This window comes from Pelecanus crispus, chromosome Z, assembly GCF_030463565.1.
Source record: "Pelecanus crispus isolate bPelCri1 chromosome Z, bPelCri1.pri, whole genome shotgun sequence".
Classification (NCBI taxonomy): Eukaryota; Metazoa; Chordata; class Aves; order Pelecaniformes; family Pelecanidae; genus Pelecanus; species Pelecanus crispus.
Genome location: NC_134676.1, coordinates 15,868,416 through 15,894,374, shown reverse-complemented (window position 1 = coordinate 15,894,374; position 25,959 = coordinate 15,868,416). Strand labels below are relative to the sequence as shown.

At 38.1% G+C, this 25,959-nt stretch overlaps 1 protein-coding gene across 1 annotated transcript in view; it reads left to right on the top strand.

The window, feature by feature from the left end:
- RICTOR (RPTOR independent companion of MTOR complex 2) overlaps positions 1–25,959 on the top strand; it is a 92,235-nt gene that overhangs the window by 7,678 nt on the left and 58,598 nt on the right. Inside the window, exons 3-4 of the mRNA XM_075725892.1 lie at positions 10,512–10,609; positions 22,606–22,670. Of these exons, the coding sequence (XP_075582007.1) occupies positions 10,526–10,609; positions 22,606–22,670 (149 nt within the window). The 5' untranslated portion in view covers positions 10,512–10,525. The remainder of the gene's footprint in view (positions 1–10,511; positions 10,610–22,605; positions 22,671–25,959) is intronic.

The following is a 25,959-nucleotide window of genomic DNA, read 5'->3' as shown; positions in this document are numbered from 1 at the left end:
AGTCTGAGTGATAGAACCATTATGAAAGTTTTCCTAAAAGGGGAGAATTTGTTTCTAAATTTACTAGGTTTGTTCTTCACTATCTAGACTTCTCTAAGCTCATAGTAGTCCAAGTGCTATTTATTGCCACGGTTTTGGCTACATCTGACTGTTTATTCAGGTAGTTGCTCCTGGAACATTTCAGAAAGCTACTTTTAAAATTATTTACTTATTTTGTAGAAATCAAATGCGCTTAATTGTCTGACATGTAAAATGAAAAGCACAAAGACTCTGAATTCCTTTTTAGTTGGAGAAATGGGTACTTAACAAAACTTCATGCTGTTTTTCAGTGATACTTTGAGTAACCTTGTGAGTTAAGACCAAAAGGATGGCAAAATGGTAAGGAAGAGCTAGGACAGTTACTCACCCATGTTTGAAATGGCTACTGTCAGTTAGCACTTGTTTGTTTAAAATGAAAGAGGTACATCTCTATACTCCATTTGCATAAATTTTATTTGTTGTGAAATGAACTGTAGCTGTTGAGACTACAGAATGATTAGTAGGAGATACTTGTGCATAGAGGTAAGGTATTTAAAGCAAACAATATGGCCTTGATTTATGGAAAAATATATAAGAATTATGAAAGAGGAACAAAGAATAATTTCATTAATGTCTTTACGTAAAGATACATGGTGAACAATACAGGGATTTTGTTTATTTCAACTGCATAAGAGATTGGCTTCCTGCTTGAAGTGTACACAGACTATAAATAAAAATACATGTATTTTTAAAAATAATTACTTCATAAAAGTACCAGACTATCAAGAACAGCTGTTGCCTGAAACTTACCGTTTTTTTTTTTTAAATTAAATCTGTAAGTAATCTTTTTCCTTTGTTACCTTCTGAGCATCAGTGAAGTCAGAATTCAGCTTTAGCAACCTCATATTTAGAGAATTTAGAATGTGTTCATCTCCTTTATGCAAACCATATGTGATTCTCATGGGTAGACTTACTGGGATTTTTTTGTGAAATACAAAAAAAGAAATGGAAAAAATTTTGCTGTTTCCATAAATGTGGTGTTTCCGGCTCATTTTCTTACATTAGCCTGTTACTTCAGTGGGATAAGATTTTTCTGAGTTGAAATTGACCAACAGATTAGGTGACTACTGTGTTTAAACAATTGTACTTAGATCTTGTTGTGAAACTTACAAATTTGATGCTTCCTGTCCCTTCTCTGAAAATGACCTTTTTTGGAGAAAGTCTTGAACAGTCACAGCTACAGACAGATGAGACCCGTCCTGTCCTTGGTATGAGGGACTGGTGTTCCCAAGCATCATCGGTCTGCGCACTGTTTTGGAATCTTCTCATTACAGCATTTTAAGGGGGGTAGTTATCACATTGCACATTTGCCACAGTTTAAAGGCTTCCTGCTTCTGTTAGTGCTGTTTGTGACTTACTTGTAGTTTCTAGCTGTGCTACCTTTATTAATGTCTGAATTTGAGGATGTTATTACTTTGCTCTTTCCATGTCTTGCCAAATTGCCATTCATGTCTTTGTTGGCAAACTGGGTGATCCTACATCTGCTAATGTTGCTAGGCTTTTTCTTGTTACATGACACTCTATATAACAGGGTATTTCTGGGGACAGTGGCTACCTCCTGACAGCTTGGAGTTTATATAAGTGCCATTTAACCGGACAACATTTACATTTTTGGGTTCCTGAGCAAGTTAAAATGATGCAGAGAAAAATCAAAATGTTAATTGGGAAAATATTCTTAGATATGACCATATTTCTCCCTTTCACAAATTTTCTTCTAATGTCAATGTTATTATTATTAACTTGCTTGTCAGTTTTTGATAATATTCAGAGAAATACATGATTAGAATTCTTTTGAGTAGTTTTGAAAGGAGATTTGCCTGATGTGCTTACCAAACAGTAGTTGCATGATCTGAAGCAGTAACAGTATATCTTTTGTTAAAGCAACTAAAAATTGTGACTGTCCTGAACTTTCTGTTTCTAGAATTGGTGGCAGAAAAGAAGAAAATGGGTTGGAGGAATTGAAGATAGTTTTCTAAACCGTTACAATAAACTCATATTCGCCATTCAAATTCATAGTTGATGTTCTGTAAACTATTAATTTGATTTGTATACCAACATGACCAATGTTGTGAATCTGGGAAAGGCTTATCCTCCAGCCTTTTATTGGCTTTTGAGCCTAAGAACAGCTGTACTGGGTCACTCTAGCCTTGTGTCCTGTCTTTGACAGCAGTTGATAATTGATGCAGAGTCGAGAGTAGAACAACAGGGCAAACAAATGTGTAGTTGCACTGCTATGGATCATTTCCTAGCCTTCAGTATTTTGTGCTTTCCTTTGTGTTTTTTGGCATCTTTTTCCTTTCCCTTTTTCTTTTAAACATAAACTTTTTTAGAGCAAGTTCTTCTAGAGTTTAACTGTGTATTCTGGAATAATTGATATTTCTGTTTCACTACAGAGTGGTCATGAGAGGGATTTTGGTAGGAGACTATAATCTCAGCTTGGTTTTAGTCATCATAGAGTGCAGTAGTTAAGAGTTGTGTATCTAATATTGTAGGAAGATGGCATTATTTTTTCGGGGGGGGGGGGGAAGTATGTAATACACAAAGACTGTATATACCGAGAATGATTGCTAAAATTCTTGGCATTAACATCAGGTCTTCCTGAGAGTTGAGGACCTAATTGTAAATTTAAATGGAGGAGTAAATCAAACATTTGTTCTCTATGAATAGAGAAGTTATTTAAAGAACAACAGTTTTTTAAACCTGCCTTGGTACATTATGTAGTCCTAACTTTAATGTTATTTTCATAATTGATCTTTGAGGAAACTCACAGGACGGTAGTTTGTATACTGCTATAAAGCATTTAAAAAATAGTTTGTTTATCAAAAGCTATATATAATTAATCCTCAAATCAGCATTGTAGCTGTCCTTTGAAATTGTCCTTCAATTTTGTCTTTCTGTGTTCAAAGTTTGAATGTGTTCTAAGTTTGTCTCTAGCAATCCAAAACAATTTGTGGCCAATCTTCAGCTTTCTTCTGTGCTTCTGCTTAAGTAGTAATACTGTAGCATTAGATGCTGGAAAAGCTGTTAACATTTCAACTATAAACCCTGTTTTTCAGAAGTTTTTAGCAGTAAACCAATGCTGTCTACAAATTTGGCATATACTGTCACACACTTGTGATAGTTAACATAATACCAAGGGTGAGGATGTAAAGATGGCTTTTCTACACATACAATATTATTTCTAACCAAGATACTGAGATTGTAAGACAGTAATTTGGAAAGTGGTCCATTTTTGAACTGCTGTCACCACTGCAAGCTGACTGCAACACCAGAATGTACGTTTCCTGCCACTTTTATCTGTACTTAGGAATATTAAAAAAATTATCCTTTAATTTATGATATTATGGACGTCTGCAAAAGAGAAGTCTGTACAGTCAGAGTAGGCATTTAAACTTTATTTTCCTGTTTACTACAGAAGGACACGTGCAAGTCTAGGCGTACAGAGCTAAACATGAAGGATTAGACTACTAAGTGTAATCCTGGTATAAGACTTTCTTTTTATCTGAGGTTCTAGTGCTTCCTGGATCCTGCCTTGGACATGCTGTCTTTTGCACTGCTTTCTAGTTAATAGACATTTTTATAAATGTGAAGGTCAATTTCTACCTGATTGATGTAGGAAGGAGAACAGTTCTTTTACTTTCTTTGCTGAGTGCTATGAAAGAGAGGAGGTGTGCTTTTTTCCATATTACTGAGCCACTTTCATCTACTCATAGCTTTCTTAAGCAGCAAGAGTGAAAATAATTTGAGTTCTTAGCTTTTATTTTCTTTCTATCTTCATGAACATGAGTTACTGGAACTTCTCTGTTGTATTCAAAGTAAGTGCTTTATGTATGGTTCACCTATGGAAGCTACAGGAATCAAACTAAATAAATCTCTTGGTGCATTCTGCAGAAATCACCAGTTTTGGTCACCTATACTTTTCAAGGGGATGCTTTCAATTGTTAAGAATTGTTATTACATTGTGGGTTTTTTAATCTAAAATTTATGGGAATTATTTGGCAAAACTTATGCATTACACTATACCGGTGCAAAGTATTTTGCACCCTACTGATTCAAGTGTGATAACAGAATTTTAACTGTGATCATAGAGGATGTCTATCTGACTTAGTATTCAGTACATTTTCCAACATAATAGTAACTACCTAAACTTGATGCTACAAACAAACAGTTATTTCTGTGTTCTCACCTTGTAAATTGAGACAAACCTTCACTCTAAATGTGTATTACTGTGTTTCTGAAAATCATAGGCTGAATGTAAACTGTTCATGTGCTAATTTTTTTTTAATCTGGCAAAGTGGAGTTGATGTGTCAATATAAATAATTCAGGAGTGATCTGTGTCATGCAGTTTGCTTTTTTAATGTAGCTTTCTCTTCCATTGTTTTAAGAACCTGGTTGTTTTTCTTCTGTTCAGTTTCCTCATTTTGAGTTGGATGTAAATTAAGAATACTTCATGTTATGAGAGATTACATAATTGTCCTGATTTCTTTTCCCCCAGCAAGTTGATAATGGCAGAATATGCCTTCTCATTGGTGTTTCATTTCATTATTAAAACTGTTGATAAAAAGTGTTTTAGCAGACTGACTACCTGTCATCTAGGCTTACATAGATACCTTTTAAGTAACTGATTTCTAAAGTTTCATTGGTTTCAATAACTGATAACTCATTACTGTTTTAGTGGAAATGGAGAATGGTGCATTAATGTTTCTAGTTGGTGTGTGTTTCACTCAACTTCCTTTATTTTGGCTAACAAGCCACTAAGAGCAGCTTTGCAGTATACAGTTGGATCCCACTTAGACTTTAAAAATCTTTAATAAATGTAGAGGTGTGTAGCAAGTTCATCCATCTATATTGTGATTCTTTCCTTCAGTAAGAGGAAGGTATCTCTTGTGTTCTTAGTCAATGATAAAATGCTTAACTGTAGCGAAGTACAACTTCCTTTAAGAGAAGTGTTTAGGAGTGTTTAGTCTCTTATTTTACTTTTTGGCACTATGACTCTAGTAGGTGTGATAGCAGCTGCTAGGGCAGTCTCTCACTTGAGAGTTTACTTACTGTATGTCCATGGGTTACTGTGTACAGCTACTGTCCGAGTATCTACCAAGTGATGCATATAAAATATACACTCTCCAGTTTAACTCATTATGCCTGACTTCAGAGTTACTGAATTATTTGTGTGCTAAAGCCCACCATTTGTTTGCTTTTATTCACATGTGTATAACAGAATATAGAACTGGCATACTGTTAGTGTACTGAATGTGGTCAAGCAATGCTGCAAAAATCTGTCAGAAGGAGTTGTCACTTATGCTAATATAGCTGTTGCTGGTCCTGTTTCATCCCTGCATTAGCTAGGTGGTTTGTGTAGCTGGAGCTCTACAGTTTTCTTTCTCTGTGGAGAATGGGATCTGTCAGAATGCATCATGATTCTCGCTGGGGAAAAACAATGTCACAGTCCTGAAGGGGTGAAAAAAATGAGCCAAGCCCTAAAAGGTCATGAGAGTATAAAAACAAACACCACCACAACTTTTAAGATTTTTAAGATACACGCAACTATGAATTACTTTAAGGCATAGAGAGTCACAGAGTTCTTGAGGCTAGGGTTTTAAAAACACCAATTTCACTCTCTGCTAAAGATTATCATTATTTGTACTGGGTGTTATTCAGTGCAAACAGTTGTGGGTGAGAAACTGTGTGTTGTAACAGAAGTACACAGAATGAAGCTATCTCCTACTTCAAAGTGCTTGCTGTTCAAAAAAAGGAGACAGATACACAGAAAATGAGACTGTAATGATCAGCAAGCTTAGCTGGTGTTGCAGAACACAAGGGTGCTGGCTTGAAATTTTTTTAGATATCAAAAAGTTTTCAGATGAGATTTGAGGAAAAGTGGCTTTGTGTACTTTAATCAGGACAATTTGTCAAGTGTAAAAGTGCAGGTGAAAAAAAAAAAAGATAGTCTGACATTTTTCTAATGAGCCTTTTCTGGAAAGGGTATGTCCTGCTTCCACCACTCTACCTGTGAATGGCTCAGTGGCACAGCCACTTCTGTGTGGATTTTTGTAAGACTTTAGTATTCAGTTTGTCTTGGTAACCTAGCAGAAAACCAATATAGCCAAAAGAATGAAAAGTATTCTGCTGAGTTAGTTAGCAGAACTATTTTAATGTGAAGTTGATGGGTGCTGGAGTAGTGTAAAGGGTACAGTGTATCATACAGCGGGACAGGGTAAAGGGAAGGAAAGTAAGGGAGGGGATTGTGTGTCTTCTGGCAGAAGAAAGCTGTAGGATCAGCTCAGTCATTTTGCACAACTCCACCCTCAGAAGCACCATGGGAAAGAATGTGAAGATATTTGGTTGTCGCTATGGGCCAGCTCAAGATGAGTCACCATCTCAGTAATAAATGAGGTAAGTCAGGAAAGAATAGACTTCTGAGGGGTCTTAAAATTATAACAAATAGGTTCTCTTCTTTATCTTTTTTTCAGATGGAAGAGCAAGAACTTCTGAAGAGCTAAAGAGTAAGGGTTAATCAGAGCTAAGAAATCTCTGCAGCACTGGTCTGAACTGGGGTCTTTAAAAAAAAAAAACCCAAAACCCCCCAAAAACCCCAGAAGTGCTTGTCAACACCAGCATGAGCTGTTAAGCTTGACAGTGAAATGTTGAGGCCATGATATTTCTTCTTTTGGGAGATCAGTCTCTGATTTTGTGCCATGTTTTTTTCATTTCTGCATTAATCCATGTTCTTCAGTGCTGTTGCATGGGATTTTGGGACTGGAAGATATGCAGTGCTGGGTCTGATCTTTGATTACAGGAAAGCCACATGGCTTAGTTGGTAGAATCCAGAATATATTTAGGCTATTTTCAAGCTGATTTTAATGTAAGGGACAGTAGGAAGAGACTATAGCTCCACTGTGAAGTCATGTTATTTTGTTTAAATTCTTTTACATCTGCCACATCTGAAGTTCTGTTAGGCCTGCCTGCCTTCCCTGTTGGCTTTATTTGTAATAAAAATGAGCTGCACTTGAGTAACTAAGTAAATTTTCTACTTTCTAATACATGATGCATTTCCAGAAGAAGACGACCAGCATAGCCAGTCTTTCCTTGACGTTAGTCACAGTTCTTTCGTTAATTTTTTTAGAAGAAATTTTTTGCAAGAAGGTTCTTTGTCAGTTCAAGTCTTTTTTAAACTTCCAAGGCTTGACTGAAATGGCTTCTGTAATCTTAGTTCTTTCTGAGGTAGTATGCTATTAGAGGGTATTTCTTTACTGTCTTGTTTTTTCTACAGCAGTAGTGTTGTTGATATAATCGAAGTGTGAGCCAGCTAACTTGCTGTACTAATACTACCAGTTCAATAGTGGAAACGTCTGTCTGTCATGTTCTCAATTTTCTCGGTGTTGTAGATCTTATACTGGAGAACCCACTTTGCTTCAAATTATTTGTCTGCTAGTGAGGCTTCTGGGAAATATCTGGCTGCTCTGCTAAGCAGTACAAAGATGGTTTCTCTCAGACTTTTCTGTCTCTCTAGAAATGAGGGGTTTTCTCAGCAGAAGGAGGACAATGTGAGAAAAAGTTGCTGTAACTGCAGTTTTTCATACACACATAGAGTAAAATGGTTTTAGTGCACATTTTAATTAGGCAACCTCGTTATAAAGGTCTGCCGTTGCTACAGGATTGTTAACATGGGAAGTGGTAGCATCATCGTGTCCTGGTTTCTTCACAACCAAATTGTCTGCCCTTCTGCACAGCACGCCTTGCTCACTTCTGAGTTAGTGCCCACTGTCAGGTAGCTGAACATAAATGTTCATTGCCAGTGACATACAAGAGGTTTCCTGGGCTAGTCTCATGGTCCTTCCTGTCCATATAGTGAGCTTAGTTTTGGTAGAGGCTTACCCTGAGTTTGTAGCTGTCTGTACTTTCAAAATTAAAACTTAGAAGCGTATTTCCAGTCATTTTGGAAAGTTATTGTTGCTGCTTGTTCTCCAGGCAGTTGAAGTAGAACATTCTGGAGAGCTCTAAGGCTGCTCACCTGGGATCTTTCTTGTGGCCTAATGGGGTATGTTACAGATCCAGAAGTGGTGTGCCCAGGGAAAATACCACCTGTTAACCCAAGGCAGGCCAAAGTGTAGCCAAACTGTATTTTCAGAGAAACCAAATTATGAGGAAGTTACTTTCCTCTCCTATTATATTCCCTTGAAATTAGGGGCTATGATGTAAACTATTTGTAGTGCCATAACTATCCCAACCTACTTGTTTTCAGTGTTTCTCTTGTTCTCTTGTTTCTATGGCTTGTGCTATTGCAAACCTCTCAAGCAGAGTTAAGCCCCGGAAAAGTGAACTATGCATAGGAATCTTAAACTTGGGATGCATCTAGTAAGATTTTCACTGTCTCTAATTTCTGTAATGATATCAGAGATTATTTTTATTTTTATTTTTGGCTGGGCTGTGGGGGATTCAGAGATGCATGCACATGTTCCAGTTTAAATTCAAAGTTATTGGGTGTTCAGTTTCACTATGCATACTGTTCTGCAGTACAAGGTAGCTCGCTCTGTACTTGTGGCTGTGTATCCAACAGTTGATTTTGCTTATTGCTGTGACTTAGGTTTGTGGAAAAGGATATTGCACATCAGGCTGGTGATGATTGAGATTGATGCCCACATTTAGGAGCCTGTCTTGTTCTCCGAAAATCTCACTGATCCTTTGTCTGAAAAACATCGCAATTATGTGGTGTGGGAGCAACATGTCTGTACATGTGCTAAAGTTTCATTATAAGCAGTGTAGTCAATATGATTGATCCACCTTGCCCTTGAGTAGGCATCTTACAGCTAATCAGGTTAATTGTTTTTGACTTCATTGGCTGATAGACAAGATCTCCACTGACTACAATGGGTTTACAGGTTTACACACCTTAATTCATGTGCCTACCTGTAGGTGTGTTAATCTTTAAATACTGTCTTGTGTTCCTGATGGTAGTGCAAGTACAGGGTCTTGTATTTCCAAATACATTCTGGATATATCCTGATGAGATTGCTAGTTATGTCTGCTTTTTCAAATTTCTTGCTTTTTTAAGTTTTTAAACCACGGAAGTTGATTTTAAAAAAACTCAGCTTGGTTTGTAGAGAGGTGGTGAAGAAGTGCTTTCTTTCCATCTCTGACACTTTTGATTTCCTTTGTGTAATGGAAAATACACAAATATCCTTTCGGGATGAACTGGGAAGTAAAAGACTGTGTGTACGCCACAAATTCATCTGTAGCTGTTCATTCTGCAGTAGGAAACAAAGTTTCTTTTACTGAAGTTAATGTGGGGCACCACACACAAAACCCTTCTCTTTGCTGCTTTCCAGATGTCTGGTGTTTGGACTCTTCAGGCTTTTTCTAAAGACTTCATTTTACGTAACAAAATTTTTTTCTTTTTTGGTAATATAATACTTTCTAACAGTTCACATCTCCAGCATAGCCTTGGTATTTCATTTATTTCAAACCACAGTGCTGTTGATAGTGGTGTTTTAGTGCCTGTCACACAGTGGCTAATCCAAGACTGCACGAGAACCCTGCAGTTAAGCATCTCCCTTTGAAGACTGTCCCACCGCAATACTGCTGTGTACAGAGCTTACTGCAGTTTCTGTTACAGTAGCTCTGTGTGCAGCTCTCTGTGCCCAACCCCACTCTGTGCTGTTTGTCCCAGTCTGCCTCAACTCCTAACCTTATTCCCAAAGGCAGGGCAATATTGTCTCTTCTACCTATGTTTGGTAGTCCTTTTCCACTTCCCAGCAGAGTGCAGGATCATCAGTTGGTGTCTGAATCCTGGTTTGTGGGGCTTCGGCGCTTTTTGTTGGGATGGTGGACCCTTAGGAAGAAAGGAGATGTTCCTAATCTCCCTGTTTACCTTGTAGTCTTCTTCCCATGTCACTGGAAAGTCCCAGCCCTCTAGTGAGTTTAGGGTGATTGTGGGCAGAGGATAATACGGAGAGCAGAAGACAGTCCCATCTTCCCAAAATCCCACCAATGCTTTGTCTGGAGGGAAAAAAGAAGTCATGTGGTGTGGCAGTTAACATGGTATCTTTTTACTTCTGTCTTTAAGTTTACTTCTTGTCTTTAAATTACAAGGGGATTAAGGATAAAGCTGTTCAGTTACGAGATGTTAGGATTGGTGTTTCAGACACTAAATGGATTTGTCAGTTGCAAATCTAAGATATCAATTAAAATCTCCTTTAAAATAGGAGTCCCTCTCCTCCATGGACTTTAGCATTTATTCTAGAGAACTCAGGTATGCCTGGTTTTGGTTCTGAGCATAAATCAAATTGTTGCTTCTTGAGGCAAAAATGATCTGCATCCTTATTTAAGACCAGGAGAGTACCTGCTGTATTTAGGAAACTGCATGTTAAATGCATGCTTAGATTTTTGATTTTTTTTTTAACTGTATCTGCTAATAATCTGTTTTCTTTTGCAGAACCCTGTGATAATATGAGAGAGATTCTCCAAAATGTGGCCAAATTACAAGGCGTTTCAAATATGAGAAAACTAGGTCACTTGAATAATTTTACTAAGGTAAGATCTCAAATGGTGTCATAAAAAATTTTGTATTGAATGTCACAGAATATTTTGTATGTGCTTTATCAGACATTGGCTGGGAGATTCATGGAACAGTACTTGAAATCAACGTACTATGGGAGAGCAAAGGAGCAAGTAAGGACAAGGAAATGTGTGAATACAGGGTTATGCTGACGTTTGTCTACTGGCTGATTTTTTTTTAATATTTTAGTGCTTAGAAGCCTGAAATATCTCCCAGTTAATGGGCTATGTTGCACAAGTAGAGCTAAAGATTGGTTCCTGCTCCACAGAACTGAATCAAAAATGTGAAATGCCAGACTCTTTGGATGTAAACTGACAAAGTATGGTGAGGGGGGGACTGTATCACTAAGCATGATGTGCAGTGCTTTGGACACTAATAGCATAGCAACCGTCAAACTTCCACTGCAGTTTTCACAGTGAAAAAGATTTAAAGGGGTGATTTCTAGAAGTGGTCTGTATTGCTGATTTTTGAGCTGTTTTTTCCAAATACATGCTTCCAGATTATGGGAATGTGACAAGTACTTGCCTGAAAGTATGATAGATATGTTGGAAGCTGTCATTGTAAGCTGACAGGAGGCAAGAATGAAAAACTTACTGCAGGATCAGAGTGTAGGCTGAAGAAAGAGGCCATGAAAGGCCTTCAGAAGGAGAGCAAGTACCATTTTTTGGGTGATGAGGAACGTGTGAGGAGGAGCAGAGGGGACCAATAGGAGGTGGGCAGGGAGTTAGGAAAGGGTGTTTTGTTGTAGCATACTGAATGGTTGTGGTTGGACCAGCGTTCCATTTGTCAAGGCAAGGGAAAAATGCATTGCAGTCAGTGAGCTATGAGACATTGGAGCTTCAGCATGAGTGTTACCCAAATGGATGGACTGGTAAAAGGATCTGGTTGGTTGTACAGCTTTCTGATAGAGCTCCACAGATACGGCAACATGCCTGAAGACAAAAACCAAGTTTCTGTGACAGAGGATGGATCCCACAATCAGCAGTAGCCAAGAAATAAGGTAGCAGTGGAGAATTTTGTGGGTAAAGTAAGGTTTAAATTATTATTATTGTAGATGAGCTGGTGACAAATGATTAGGTAACTGTTGTTGTTTAACCCCAGCCAGCAACTAAGCACCATGCAGCTGCTTGTGCGCTCCCCCTGCCCTGGTGGGATGGGGGAGAGAATTGGAAGAGTAAGAGTGAGAAAACTCCTGGGTTGAGATTAAGAACAGTTTAATGATTGAAGCAAAGTAAAAATAGTAGTAGTAATAATAATAGTAATAATAATATACAAAGGAAGTGATGCACAATGCAATTGCTCACCACCCGCCAACTGACACACAGCCAGTCCCTGAGCAGCAGTCGCTACTTCCCAGCCAACTCCCCCCAGTTTATATACTGAGCGTGATGTCTTATGGTATGGAATAGCCCTTTGGTCAGTTTGGATAAACTGTCCTGGCTGTGCCCCCTCCCAGTTTCTTGTGTACCTGGCAGAGCATGAGAAGCTGAAAAGTCCTTGACTAGCATAAGCAGTACTTAGCAACAACTAGAACATCAGTGTGTTATTATTATTCTCTTACTAAATCCAACACACAGTACTATGCCAGCTACTAGGAAGAAAATTAACTCTATCCCAGCTGAAACCAGGATAGTAAGATAACCAGGAGGCTACTTGACAGTTTTGAGACAATCTCAAGTGAAAGAAAAAATGCTCAAGGGCAGGTTTGGGGGACCAGTTGATACGAGAAGGACAAATGTGCATGATAATATTCAAAGTAGGTATGCTTCTTGGCTCTTAAAAGCACCCCTTTTAAGATTGAGCAACATTTCAGTGGTAGAGTATGGGATTTGGTTAGCAGGATGGTGAGTACTGAGAATGAAATCACAGTAGCAAATAAACTTCTCTTCCAGTGCATTAATAAATCTGTAAATGCTCCATTTTCAGAGTTGGTTGTGCGCACATGTAGGGGCATAGCAATCACTGACAAACTGAACTTACTTGCACTGGAATCTTTTCTTTGCGTGATTGCCTTATTGTGTGTGTCAGACATCCACCATGGACAAAATGCTGCTGTTCTTACTGAGATTCCAAACTGTTTATTCCTTTATTCTGCTAGAAAAGGCAAATGCATAGCTGTGTTTCCTTTTTGTGCTAATCTGGAAACTTTTTAAAATGTGAGTGCTTCCAAATTCTCTGGTTGCCTTAAAATTATAGAGCTGGATTATGTTTGCAGATGCAGGATTCCTAGTGAAAAGTTGATATTTGAAACTATGGACCTTAAAAACAGTGTTGATTTTACTATTGAAACTCAGATGTTAGGGTCCTATAAATGTGGTAAATTAGTAAATATGCATACTGTAATCAAATGATGAACGAAAATTTCTTTCTAAAAGGTAGTTTTGGAAAACTGAGTAATTCCATAATTGAATATTTGAAGAATTTGTTCTTTATACTTACTTGGTGTTAAAATTGGAAAAGACTTGCAAAAACACAAAGAAGGTTTTCATAAAATAGACTTAAGACTGGAAAGAAATGATGAATTTGTGAAAAGCAACTTGCTAAAATTAAATTTGACTTTTGAAGACAGAGACTGTAGTTCATAACCTGAATCAGAGTGACCCTGTATAAGGGAATCATCCTGCTCTATTTACTGTTTAGCACTTGTTTTTATATTCATCTCCCTGGAATATCTGCTTTATAAATGTATAACTTGTACGATTGATTTTGAAAATTCTATTTTGTTTGAACTGTAAATGCAATTATGAAAATAGAACAAAAGTTGCAAATTGTATTGGCTGCCTTGTGGTTGGAACAATTCTGTGTTTTTCATTCCAGTGGTTAAGAGTGAAAGCCTGGAGCTTGGGGGAGATGGTTTTATTTCCTTTTGCACTCTGGTCTTCTACCATGAATTGATATAGTCTCAGTTCCCCCTTTGTGAGACAGGAGTGTGAGGAAGGTAGATGTGCTAAGAGCTGAGGATGTTTGTATCCCATCTTGGAATTATATTGAAGATGAACTTGATTTGTCTGTAAATCCTTTCATTTTATGGTCCCTTTTTGAAAGGCTACTAGTTACCTAGGATATTTGTCCTATGGATAGGGAAAGGACCTCTGAATTTTTTTTATAGCATATTTCTGATAAGATAATACAGAAAAGGTATAAAATTTAACTCTCCTAATAGGAATATTATTATTTTATTTTATTATTCTTAAAAGAAAATGTCAGCACCATCTAAGCAGTTGCTCCCCAGCTGTTCAAGATCTTTCCTTCAAAGACTGGGCAAATGTCACATTTGGAAGAAATACTGTTCTACTTTCTTGGTCAGGGGAAGCAAAATGTTTGTATTCATGTGGAAAAAAGTAATGTAAGTTAGCATGGACTTTCCTGACAGAGATCATGGTAGACATTAAGTTCTGTATTAATTTCAAGATATCTGAGGCATGTTAGGTTTAGGTTTCTTTCCTTGAAAGAGGACTAGATTTTTAAGGTGGGGTTCATTCCCCCCACCCCTCTGTATTTTAAGGCGAAGGAAAGTAATCACTCTTTAAAAATTACTGAACTAGTACTGAACTGGACTCCATGATTTTATGCAGAAGTTAAATACTTTAAATAAAAGTTATTAAAAATAATGGTGGTCAGCAGTCAACAGGACTTGTTCCTTTACCTGCAAGAATGATACCATAAGGCAGGTATTTTGTGTGGAGCTTGCATGCCTAAGAGATGTACTCCCTTTCCATTTGTTTCCTTTTAACTAGTGATGTTCAAGTCCCCACAGCACCCATACTTACTGTGCAAAGTATGCTGTATAAATGATAGTTCACAAAAACTTGCATTTTATTAAGTTTTAGCTAGTACTACGTCTTAGTAAAAACCTTAACGTTCATGTTCTTGGCTCTTGGGCTGCAGAACATGGGTTGTTCTTGCCCAACAGGCAATGTAAGTTTTCTGCTCCAAGAAATTACCATTCCCAGTCTGGTGATACTCAGGCTGTGGTATGTTTAGTTCTGAATTGCAGCAGTGGCGGACTTAGAAATTTGTCTCCTCATCTGCTGCTCATCACCTAGTAAGTGAAGCTGCAGTTTTGTGGACAAAAGCGTTTATCAAGTACTGCTTAATCTGTTCTGACAAAAATAATCTTGTTCCTTTCAAACTGCCTATATCTCTATTTGAGCTAACCTGAATTTTGACTTGAAAACTGTTTGAGGATTTGAACTCTATAAATGGTCAGTGACACTTTCAGTTGTCATGGTAATTCACAAGCTCGGTATGTGCCTTTGGCTTCAGTAAACTGAGCAGGATTACCTATCTTTAATTTATATGGCCAGCTACATAAGGCAAGCACCTTGAAGTTTCCCAACTTCTGCTGATTAATACCAAAACATCATGGTTACTTCTTTGGGGTTTTCCCCACCCCCATGAGAAGTAGTAAGTGATAAATTACTGAAAGCCAGAAGGAACTGTACAATTGCATTTACTTAGTGGAAAATATCTTTTGGATTTGAAGTATTTCTTTAGGGATTATTGTGGAAGGATTAAGATAGGGATTTCTATTTTTCATTCAAAAAGACAGTTGCTTCTTTAAGGGCAAAATGAAACTTAATTCTTTTTAGCTTAAACTTAGCAATTGAATAGCATCAGTGATATGGAAAATTTTATTTTCAATCTGCTCAAAACTAGTTCTGTCATTAAATAATGAGGCTCTACTACTCTGCTCTGTATATCTGTTAGCTTTTGACCATGCCGCTAAATTTCACTAGGATATGGATTGAGTTCGGGGCTATAGAGGCTTTCATTGATTCAGTCTCTGTCTAATTCATAGTCCATCATTTCAGAGTCTCGGCTGTCCTTTGCAAAACCCAAGTATCTTAGAATCTGAATGCAGTGTTGACTGACTGTAACATTCATCCAAGTAGCTAAACCACAATGGGGAAAACTTGAAATCTCATGATGAAGTATGTGCAGATAGGAACAGAGCATCTGCTTAGGGACATTCAGTTGTGGGACAACCCTGGAGAGCTAATGGATCTAAATCTAGAGTCTGCAATTTCGGTAGGGGCTTCTCTTAAGACTGGGATCTACTAAGTAATCTCTTCATAAATATTACCAGTGATGGTTCAAACTGTATTTCCAAAATTGCAGTATAATAATTACATTTTGGAAGCATAGAAGATTACCTAGTAGTTGGTGTGACTATTCTGTTAAATATAAATTTGAGTGGTCTCAGTGTGCACTTAACTTGAGTATGCTGTTGACCTCCTGTGGTTTTGTTGTTTTGAGCTACTGTTTCCAAGTCATGTTGATGTGTTACTCATATTGCTATGACTCATCCAAGTAGCATGAAAAACTCATAGCTGACAGTAAACATGAAAAAAAACCCTTCACTGTAAGTCACTGTCTGGCCTAGCGCAAGTACCATTTTGTCCTAATATTAAATCATAACCTCAGAGAGTCTGTACTATTCCCATTCATTGACGATTATATCACAAATTTTGAAATTTAGAGTTGACTTATTGGCAGTTTTAACAAGCAAAGTATAGTCCGTGTGTTTGTGTGTGTGATATATATATAAATACATCAAATATATACAAAATGTATATATTTTTATATATACACAATATAAGATATATATGGATGTAAAGTCTATTTGCATAAATTCCAGGCATTTACATGATATGATAATCCATTGTGATTTTAGTGAAATATAACTATGTAGCCAAAAGCAGATTTTAGTATTCTGGTACTGCTTGCCTACAAATTTATACTACAATGACATGCATATTAATTGTTAAATGTTACAGTCAAACATGTGACAGTTACTTGGCTTTGTGAGGAATTCAGCCATCTACAAAAATCGCTGCATTTGGGCCAGAGTCATAGAATCATAGAATCGTTTAGGTTGGAAAACACCTTTAAGATCATCCAGTCTAACCAGTAACCCAACACTACCATGTCCACCACTAAACCAATGAAGGGTAGAGTAGCAATTTCATGTTTCCTGGCTTGGTGGCTGGATTATTTTTAATGAAAGTAAAAACTAGGAATCATTAAGATTGGAAAGGACCTCTAAGACCATCAGTCCAACCATCAACCCAACACCACCATGCCCACTAAACCATGTCCCAGAGTGCCACGTCTACATGTTTTTTGAACACCTCCAGGGATGGTGACTCCACCACCTCTCTGGGCAGCCTGTTCCAATGCTTGACAACCCTTTCCGTCAAGAAAGTTTTCCTAATAGCCAATCTAAACGTCCCCTGATGCACCTTGAGCCCATTTCCTCTCGTCCTGTCTCTTGTTACTTGGGAGAAGAGCCCAACACCCACCTCACTACAACCTCCTTTCAGGGAGTTGGAGAGAGCAATAAGGGGTGTGTCCGCCGCCCCCCACTCCCCCCCCCTCGCTGCCCCAGCCTCCTCCAGACTAAACCCCAGTTCCCTCAGCCGCTCCTCATAAGACCTGTGCTTCAGACCCTTCACCAGCTTCGTTGCCTTTCTTTGAACACACTCCAGCACCTCAATGTCCTTCTTGTACTGAGGCCCAAAATTGGACACAGCATTGAAGGTGCGGCCTCACCAGCACCGAGTACAGGGGAACAATCACCTCCCTGCTCCTGCTGGCCACACTATTCCTGATGCAAGCCAGGATGCTGTTGGCCTTCTTGGCCACGTGGGCACACTGCTGGACCTGCTTAATGTTGTTTGAAAGTGAAATGAGAAGAAAGTGGCAAAGTTTTCCCTTTAATATATTTAAGACTAGACATTCATAACTAAGCAAATACCCAAAGCATTGACACCAGCTGAACAGTATCTTCTTTATAGCAGCTTCCATGACTTTTTTTTTTCCCCTTTTAAGCATATATCAATCCAACCTTATTTTTGCCAGTTTGTTTTTTTCCTAGACTAAATAAACCCACTGTCTCAGCCTTCATGGGTGTATTTCCTAGCTGCCTTGTACATTTGTCTGCTGCACTTTTTCCAGTTTGTCTGCTCGTAAAATGTGGCACCCAAAATTTTGTTCTTTGTGCAGTTTTGAGAGCAGCCTGTGAAGTAGAAAAAAAGGTCTCTTAATCTTAAACATAATCCAGTCCTATTAGTATTTCAAAGGTAAAATTTCCTCCTTTTTTTTCCTGACATGACATCACAGTAACTCATTTAGTTTCTAGTTTGCTGTTACTTATAAATCATAGAATCACACAATCGTTTAGGTTGGAAAAGACCTTTAAGATCATTGAGTCTAATTGTTAACATAACACTGCCAAGTCCTGCACTAAACTGTGTCCCAAAGTGCCACATCTACATGTCTTTTAAGTACGTCCAGGGATGGTGACTCCACCGCTTCCCTGGCAGCCTGTTCCAATGCTTCGCTACCCTTTCCACAAAGAAACTTTTCCTAATAGCCAATCTAAACCTCCCCTGATGCAGCTTGACCCCATTTCTTCTTTTCTTATCCCTTCTTGCTTGGGGAGAAGAGCCCAACACCCACCTCACTACAACCTCCTTTTGGGCAGTCGTAGAGAGCGGTAAGGTCTCCCCTCAGCCTCCTCTTCTCCAGGCTAAACAACCCCAGTTCCCTCAGCTGCTCCTCATAAGACTTGTTCTCCAGACCCTTCACCAGCTTCATTGCCCTTCTCTGAACATGCTCCAGCACCTCAATGTCTTTCTTGTACTGAGTGGCCCAAAACTGGACACAGTATTCCAGGTGCAGCCTCACCAGTGCCAAGTACAGGGGGACAATCACCTCCCTGCTCCTGCTGGCCACACTATTCCTGATACAAGCCAGGATGCTGTTGGCCTTCTTGGCCACATGGGCACACTGCTGGCTCATCTTCAGCTGTCAACCAACACCCCCAGGTCCTTTTTGGCCAGGCAGCTTTGCAGCCACTCTTCCCCAAGCCTGGAGCATTGCATGGGGTTGTTGTGACCCAAGTGCAGGACCCGACACTTGGCCTTGTTAAACCTCTTACTGTTGGCCTCGGCCCATCAATCCAGCCTGTCCAGATCCCTCTGCAGGGCCATCCTACCCTCCAGCAGATCGACACTCCCACCCAATTTGGTGTCATCTGCAAACTTACTGAGGGCGCACTCAATCCCCTCATCCAGATCGTTGATAAAGATATTAAACAAGACTGGCCCCAAAACGGAGCCCTGGGGAACACTGCTTGTGACCAGCTGCCAACTGGACTTAACTCCATTCACCACAGCTCTTTGGGCCTGGCCATCCAGCCAGTTTTTTACCCAGCAAAGTGTATACCTGTCCAGGCCATGAGCAGCCAGTTTCTCCAGGAGAATGCTGTGGGAAATGGTGTCAAAGGCTTTACTAAAGTCCAGGTAGACAACATCCACAGTCTTTCCCTCATCCACTAAGCGGGTCACCTTGTCATAGAAAGAGATCAGGTTGGTCAAGCAGGACCTGCCTTTCATGAACCCATGCTGGCTGGGCCTGATCCTCTGGTTGTCCTGTACATGCTGTGTGATGAGCACTCACAGTCATCTGCTCCATAACCTTCTGTGGCACTGAGGTCAAACTGACATGGTTGTAGTTCCCCACATCCTCCTTCTGGCCCTTCTTGTAGATGGGTGTCACATTTGCTAACCTGCAGTCAACTGGGACCTCCCCAGTTAGCCAGGACTGCTGATAAAGGGCAGAACGTGGCTTGGTGAGCGCTGCCACCAGCTCCCTCAGTACCCTTGGGTGGATCCCATCCAGCCCCATTGACTTGTGTGTGTCTAAGTGCTGTCGCAGGCTGCTAATCATTTCCCCTTGTATTATGGGGGCTTCGTTCTGCTCCCCATCCCTTTCTTCCAGCTCAGGGTGCTGGGTACCCAGAGAACAACTGGTCTTACTATTAAAGACTGAGGCAAAGAAGGCATTAAGTACCTCAGCCTTTTCCTCAGCCTTTGCCACTGTGTTTCCCCCTGTATTCCAATAACAGATGGAGATTCTCCTTAGTCCTCCTTTTGTTGTTAATGTATTTATAGAAACATTTTTATTGTCTTTTACCGCAGTAGCCAGATTAAGTTCTAGCTGGGCTTTGGCCCTTCTAATTTTCTCCCTGCATAGCCTCACGACATCCTTGTAGTCCTCCTGAGTGGCCTGCCCCTTCTTCCAAAGGTCATAAACTCTCCTTTTTTTCCTGAGTTCCAGCCAAAGCTCTCTGTTCAGCCAGGCTGGTCTTCTTCCCTGCCATCTCGTCTTTTGGCCCATGGTGCATGCTTTTTTTGTATTTAACATTGTGAAACTTTTCTGGATGTTTTTTATTTCTCTGCTAGACTCCTTTCAGGTTTTATGTGTCTATTAATGTGTGGTACCCTGAGGGACATGATAAGCTCTTCCTTTTATTTAATTGACTTTTCTTACTGAGTTTTGGGACTCCTTTCATATCACTGAAACATTGTGAATTCTGATCTTGCAGTCCATCTCTTAAATTCTTTTCTAGCTGGAAATCCTGTAAGCACACTACTGCATGTAAATTGAAAAGAAAGCCAATACATAAGTAGTGGTGGCCCATTGGAATGAGAGTAAATTAATAGCTAAAGTAGCTAATCTTGTCCCTATTTTTTTAGCCAATTTTTTCCTGTTCATTCTGTGTGAGAAGTATTTCACGTGTAAGCACAGACATCATCAAAGACTTTGATAATAATTACCATCATATTCAAAAAATTGTATCCACACAGCAGTTAAACTTGATGAAAGTTACAACTATTGTCAGATTACATGACTATATTTGAGTTTCAAGATTAGGTCGAGTTTCTTTGTACATCAGTGAGGGTATAAGCAGCGCATGTATCGAGGAAAACAGTTCATATTGAGGAGCTAATAACCATGCTGTATGCACTTGGTAAGAATGGTTACTGACAACTAGACTAGAGCTGGTCCAGTGAACTGAACACTCTTTAGGAATTGCAGCAAGTCAGGTGGGTTCCTGAAACACATCATCTGCTTTAGTTTCATCTCAGAACCACTCAAGATGCAAACCAATGGTAAGTGCGATGATAGGAGACTCACTTCAGAAATGCACTAGTGCATACAATAGTAGTTTTTTCAAAATGTTTTTTCCTACATCAGAACTATAATTCTGTGATTTTTTTTTTTTTAAGTAGGAAAAAAGACTGTTGAGGATAATCTGGTATGTTAAATTAGGATTTCTCATTTGTGTCTGGGGTGGAATGATGGGAGGAGGTTTAGATGTATAAATGATGAGCCTAAACAACTATTGATGTACTTGTCCGAAACTGAACAATGAACTGTTTTTACTCACTACCTTCTCACACGGTTTAGCTTACTCTGCCAGCCAATTTGTACAGTTCATAAGATGTCAATAGAAATGCTAAAGCAGCAGTGGTGGCCTTAGGCAGTCCAACAACATGGCATAAAATAGATTGATGCTAGGAAGTGACATACTGTCATAACCAGTTAATGCACAATTGTCTAGTTTTATTATCACTTAAATTTGAAAGGTGGGGGAAAAGAGATTATGTAATAGCTTAAGATTTGTAATAATTTTGGTTATACCCACTGTTAAGAAAAATGCAAAACCTAAACTATTTTAACTAACCTAGATTATTATATTGTCCTGGATCAGCTCCACATTTGGGCTCAAATAATCTGTTTCATTAACAACTTTGGATTTCAGCATTATCACTCTGCGTTTTTCTCACAATATGAAAAATAATTTCTTAAAATGTGATGTGAGCCTTAGAAGAATTTGGACTTGTTGAGCATAAGCCTAAGTATTGTTTGAATTTAAACCATCATGCTAATAAAATGGGTTTACTTAAAAGCAGAGTTTCTGTGTGGTATGCTGTTTTTTCAGATGGAGGTGAACAGTAGAATGGGAGCACGGAACATGTTAAATATTTCAACTTACAGTAGCCTTAATTTAACTGTTCAATTAGTTTATTATAAATTTCTTATTGTTAGCAGTAAATACATGTAAAGAATGAGGCACAGGTTTTTATATATTTTAATACTTTCAGAGCAGAGGTATTCAGTAATTAGTACAAACACTTCCTGAATTCTTCACCGAGGAGAAACTGTTAATACCATGCTGGCTCAGAACTGAACACGTGCACGTTACGAAAAGAGAGGACAGAGTGCAAAGCTATTGCGATCAGTATTAGTCAGTTGAGTTTTTGGAAGTGCTTGGAAAAGTGCTTTGCAATTTGGATGTGATAATAAAGTATTTTACAATTTTAGCTTCTTTGCATTCTTGAAAAGGAGAACAGCATCAGCTCTTCCTATAGAAGAGACTGTTTTCCTTTCCTCAGGCTAAAATATTGGCGCACACTAGATTGCTCCTTTTGGATGTAAAAACTGGACTTGCAAATCTTCAGTCTTGTGTTCAAAATGGATAGATATGGTTGAAATGTTCAGAATTTCTGAGTTTATAGGTGTCTTTTTGTGTGCATAAATTCAACATTTGCCCTGATTTTTTCACAGGTGCAAGTTCTATGGAATCAATGGCAGGCCATGCCAAATGTCAGTTACAGGACACTTACCATTAGCAATGCCTTCTGATTTTTATTTTTTTTTTTTTCTGTGCCTGTGCTGCTGTGGCAAAATATGACAATGGGCCATCAGTGTCAATCTTTGCTTCAAAACTGTGACCTGAGCCCTCTTGCTGAATGTAGATGTGCTTTGACTTCAGTCTTTTTCATCTCTGCTGAGGTTACCAATTGCCGAATTAGTGGCTCTTCAGAAAAGAGTTTAAAGGCAGCAAGAGGAGCAACCTGGAGTTGAAAAACTGAGCAGTAGGTAGCTTACACAATTGTGCAAACTTATGTCTAGTATGAGGCCGCAGATTTGTGTGCGTCTGGCATATATAGGAACAGAATACTGACAGCAGAATTCTCAGGGAAGTTTGAAGCTGGTATGCTTCCCCTTGTCATGAATAAAATTTCTCAGGTTTCTTTGAAAGCATTGCCACAAATCTACAGTTTTACATAGTCATTTTTAACGAGTTATAATAGATGTTTTCTTTTATTTTCAGCTTCTTTGTAATACTGGCCATGCTGAAGAAAAGCTAGGTTTTACGTATGACAGCATCATAATATGGTAAGTAGTAAGGAGCACTAGAGTAATAGTAGGGTACTTTAATTGTTCTAGGTGCAATTAAATAAACTTTATTTGTACTTTTGAGAAGTATTTTGTATTTCTAATGTGTTTGAAATTTTATGATGCAAACATATACCTTACAAATATTTTAATGAGTAAAATCAGAAATACATTATTTGTTTTCGGGCAGAGAGGGGAAAAAACTTCCAAGTCAAAAGTGTCCATTTCTTTATTATATTCCTTACAGATGTAAAAATACCTCTAAATATCTCAGTACTTGCAGAAGGCACTTTTACTAAAAATGCACCTACAGAATTTAGAGCATACTCTTGATGTAGAATCAGGATTTAAAGATAAACCTTTCATGTTAATTTGGTGTGTGTATATGTCTGGTAGCATTGCTTTCTTTGCTACTGAAATGCCCTTGTGTATGTATGTTCAAGTGGAATTTTTCTGTATTTTGTTGCCATTTCTGACAGTCAAAAGTAACTACATGCTTATTTCCAGAACTTCTGTGTTTTTACACAGACATTGGTAAATTTGTCCTGATGCTCAGAATTGGTGGCAGAAACAACTAAGATATAGTACTTAATATGATTTTATGTTCTTTCAAGTTAGTTATCTGACTTAGGAAAGCAAGCTTAGAAACGCTAGTCACTTAAGTAAAATGTTGGAAAAACTTGTGTGATTTCTTGTGGAAATATTGTAAGTTGTTTTCTTAAGTACAACTGATTTTCCTTGCTAGAACTAAAAAATTAAAAAATGTTAGTATATTTTTGTGAATACATATTTTGCTGTAGGCTTTAATAGTTTATCATCTTCTGAGCTTATTTATGTAATCTATTACAGTGCTTTATGATGGGACTAAACATCACTTAAGAGTATAACTTCAAAATTTGGAGTTCTTTACCAAACATTTTTAAATACAAGTCTTAAAAGGTTATGCAAATACTAGTGTTTGTTTTTATAGGAAGAAGTTTGCAGAAAGATCTGCTAATCCAAACAAAATTACGGATATAGATAAGGAAGAGAGAAAAATGTTGTTCTTAGCAGACACATGAAGAAAAATAGCTTCCTACTTAGAAAAATGCCAAAAATGACTTATCAAAGAAAATAAAAATACTTATAGCAGGAAAATTATCTTGGTTGGTGTTGTTACTTTGTCAGTCCAGTGGTTCCTCTATGTATGTACATAAGAAGCAAATTTTTTATGCATGTATGTAGGTTATTCTGCTGCAGTGATAATTGTCAAACTCAAGGATACCATTCAAAGACTCACATTTTAACAGCCATACTCATGCTGACTGGTCATTCTTCAGAAATATTCATAGGATGGATTGTTTTCATGAAATACAGACTTTTCAGGCATATTTAAAAATTTTGCTCCAGAGACTTGTAGCCATTCTGCAGTAGTATTCTGTTTGCAGATTATTTTGCCATGCAGCCATTCTGAGTAGCTTGCAAATATGGAACTTTTTAATTAATTTTGTAAATGACGTTCAGGTGTGCTAGCACATATATTCCTTTGGAGATAACATGCAAGTTCTGTAATTTCCTCTGCTGATGTTCCCAACGTTATCTTAGATTTCCATAGGGAAACCCTTTTTGTTCTACAGAACAACTTGTTTTTCTTTGAAAACATGAAAAGTTATTTGGATGCAAGAAATACTTTGAGTTTTCTGCATTTGTGAAGTAAGAATGGCTATCCTTAAAGCATTAAACTAAAAGGGAATCAATGATTTCAAGAATAACGATAGATTTCCTATAAAGTTCTTGGTTTTGGGGTTGGTAACCTTGATAGAATATTTACCCAAACCAAAGACAGTTGCAATCTGCAATAATTGCAGTTATTCTCAACTTAGAGATCTGTTTTTTAGAAGTCATTCTCTTTTTAGAATTTTGTTAGTCCAGGTGCCTGATTATAGTTTCTTCCTGCCAGCAGATGGAGATAATAGTGGCACATCTTGTTGTCATTCCCAGTGTAGATGGGTCTTCCTGGTTCCCAGAGCACCATACCATTGACAGATGAGAGGAAGCCTTGAGCCATGAAGAAAATGGAGTGTTGGTAGGCCTCAGAAACTTTTGAGGTCTTTTAGTAATGTGCCAAGAGGCTTTGGCCGTAAAAGCAAAATTCAGAATATTCGTGATTACCTGGCTGGATCAAACAGAGATTTGTCAAAACCGTGGTTATCTTTCTGTAGTAAATGGTTGAGATGCTTTAGAAGAAGTGCGAGAATAATCCTGTAATAGGTAGTGAATACCCTCTCTTATTCCATCTTTCATTAGTTCTTCCATACCTCTTTATCAGCCTGCTGTTTTAGGAAGTTATTTTCATTTCTGCAGTGACACTTAAAATACTGGGGCAAGTAGTATTGCGCTTACTTTTCTCTTACACAATCATGATGTCTTTTTGGCACTTTCAGCCACAGATGCACGTGGAGTGTGTGTACCAAAATTATTTTCTTGATCTGATGTCTATTTTAAAATCTTACAGCAAGGGTTTATAACACTTTTTTTGTCTTGATGTCACGTCTAACAGTCTTTAGTTTTCTTCATCTTGTTAACTATGCATACAGATAATTTTTAAGTTCCCTTGAAGTTTTATCATAACCCTATCCTATTCTTATTAATATAAACTATGTCCCTATCCTATTCTTATTAATATAAACTATGTTGCCCTCTGTATTTCTGCTAAATACTGAATACTGCCTACAAAAGGAGATTGTGAACCTGGATAAAATTGTCCGGATAAAAAATCTTCCATTTACCTTCCTCTCTGAATTCATCTTCTCAGGTTTTGATTTATGAAACTACTTTTCATCACTCTATAATCTCTTTATATCCCTTAACACAATTTTCAGCAACACCTTGTGCCTTTTTATACACTATTGTAATAACTCCTTCCAAGTCTTTCAAAAGATGAGTAGAATATAGTTTGTGTAAACTCTACTGGGTGCTTCACATGGCTAGACAGTTTTATTTCAATGTGATTTTGTGTTAAGATCATAAACAGTCCTCTGGATGCCCTTTGCAATCCTTTTTGTATAGACCTTGTTTATTGTCTTGTCTCCATTTTGACCACTACCATTTATAATTCAGTGCTAGCAAATATGTGCAGATAGTTCATGTTAATGTTCTTTCCAAACACCTAGATGTGAAGCTTAATAGGCCGCTAACAATACTTACCGGTAGATTTCCTCCAGTTCTTCCATCATTTTCACTTCTTAGTCTAAATTGTATTTATTTTGTATAATAAAAAAGACCTTAAGATAGGAATCTTCATGCAGAT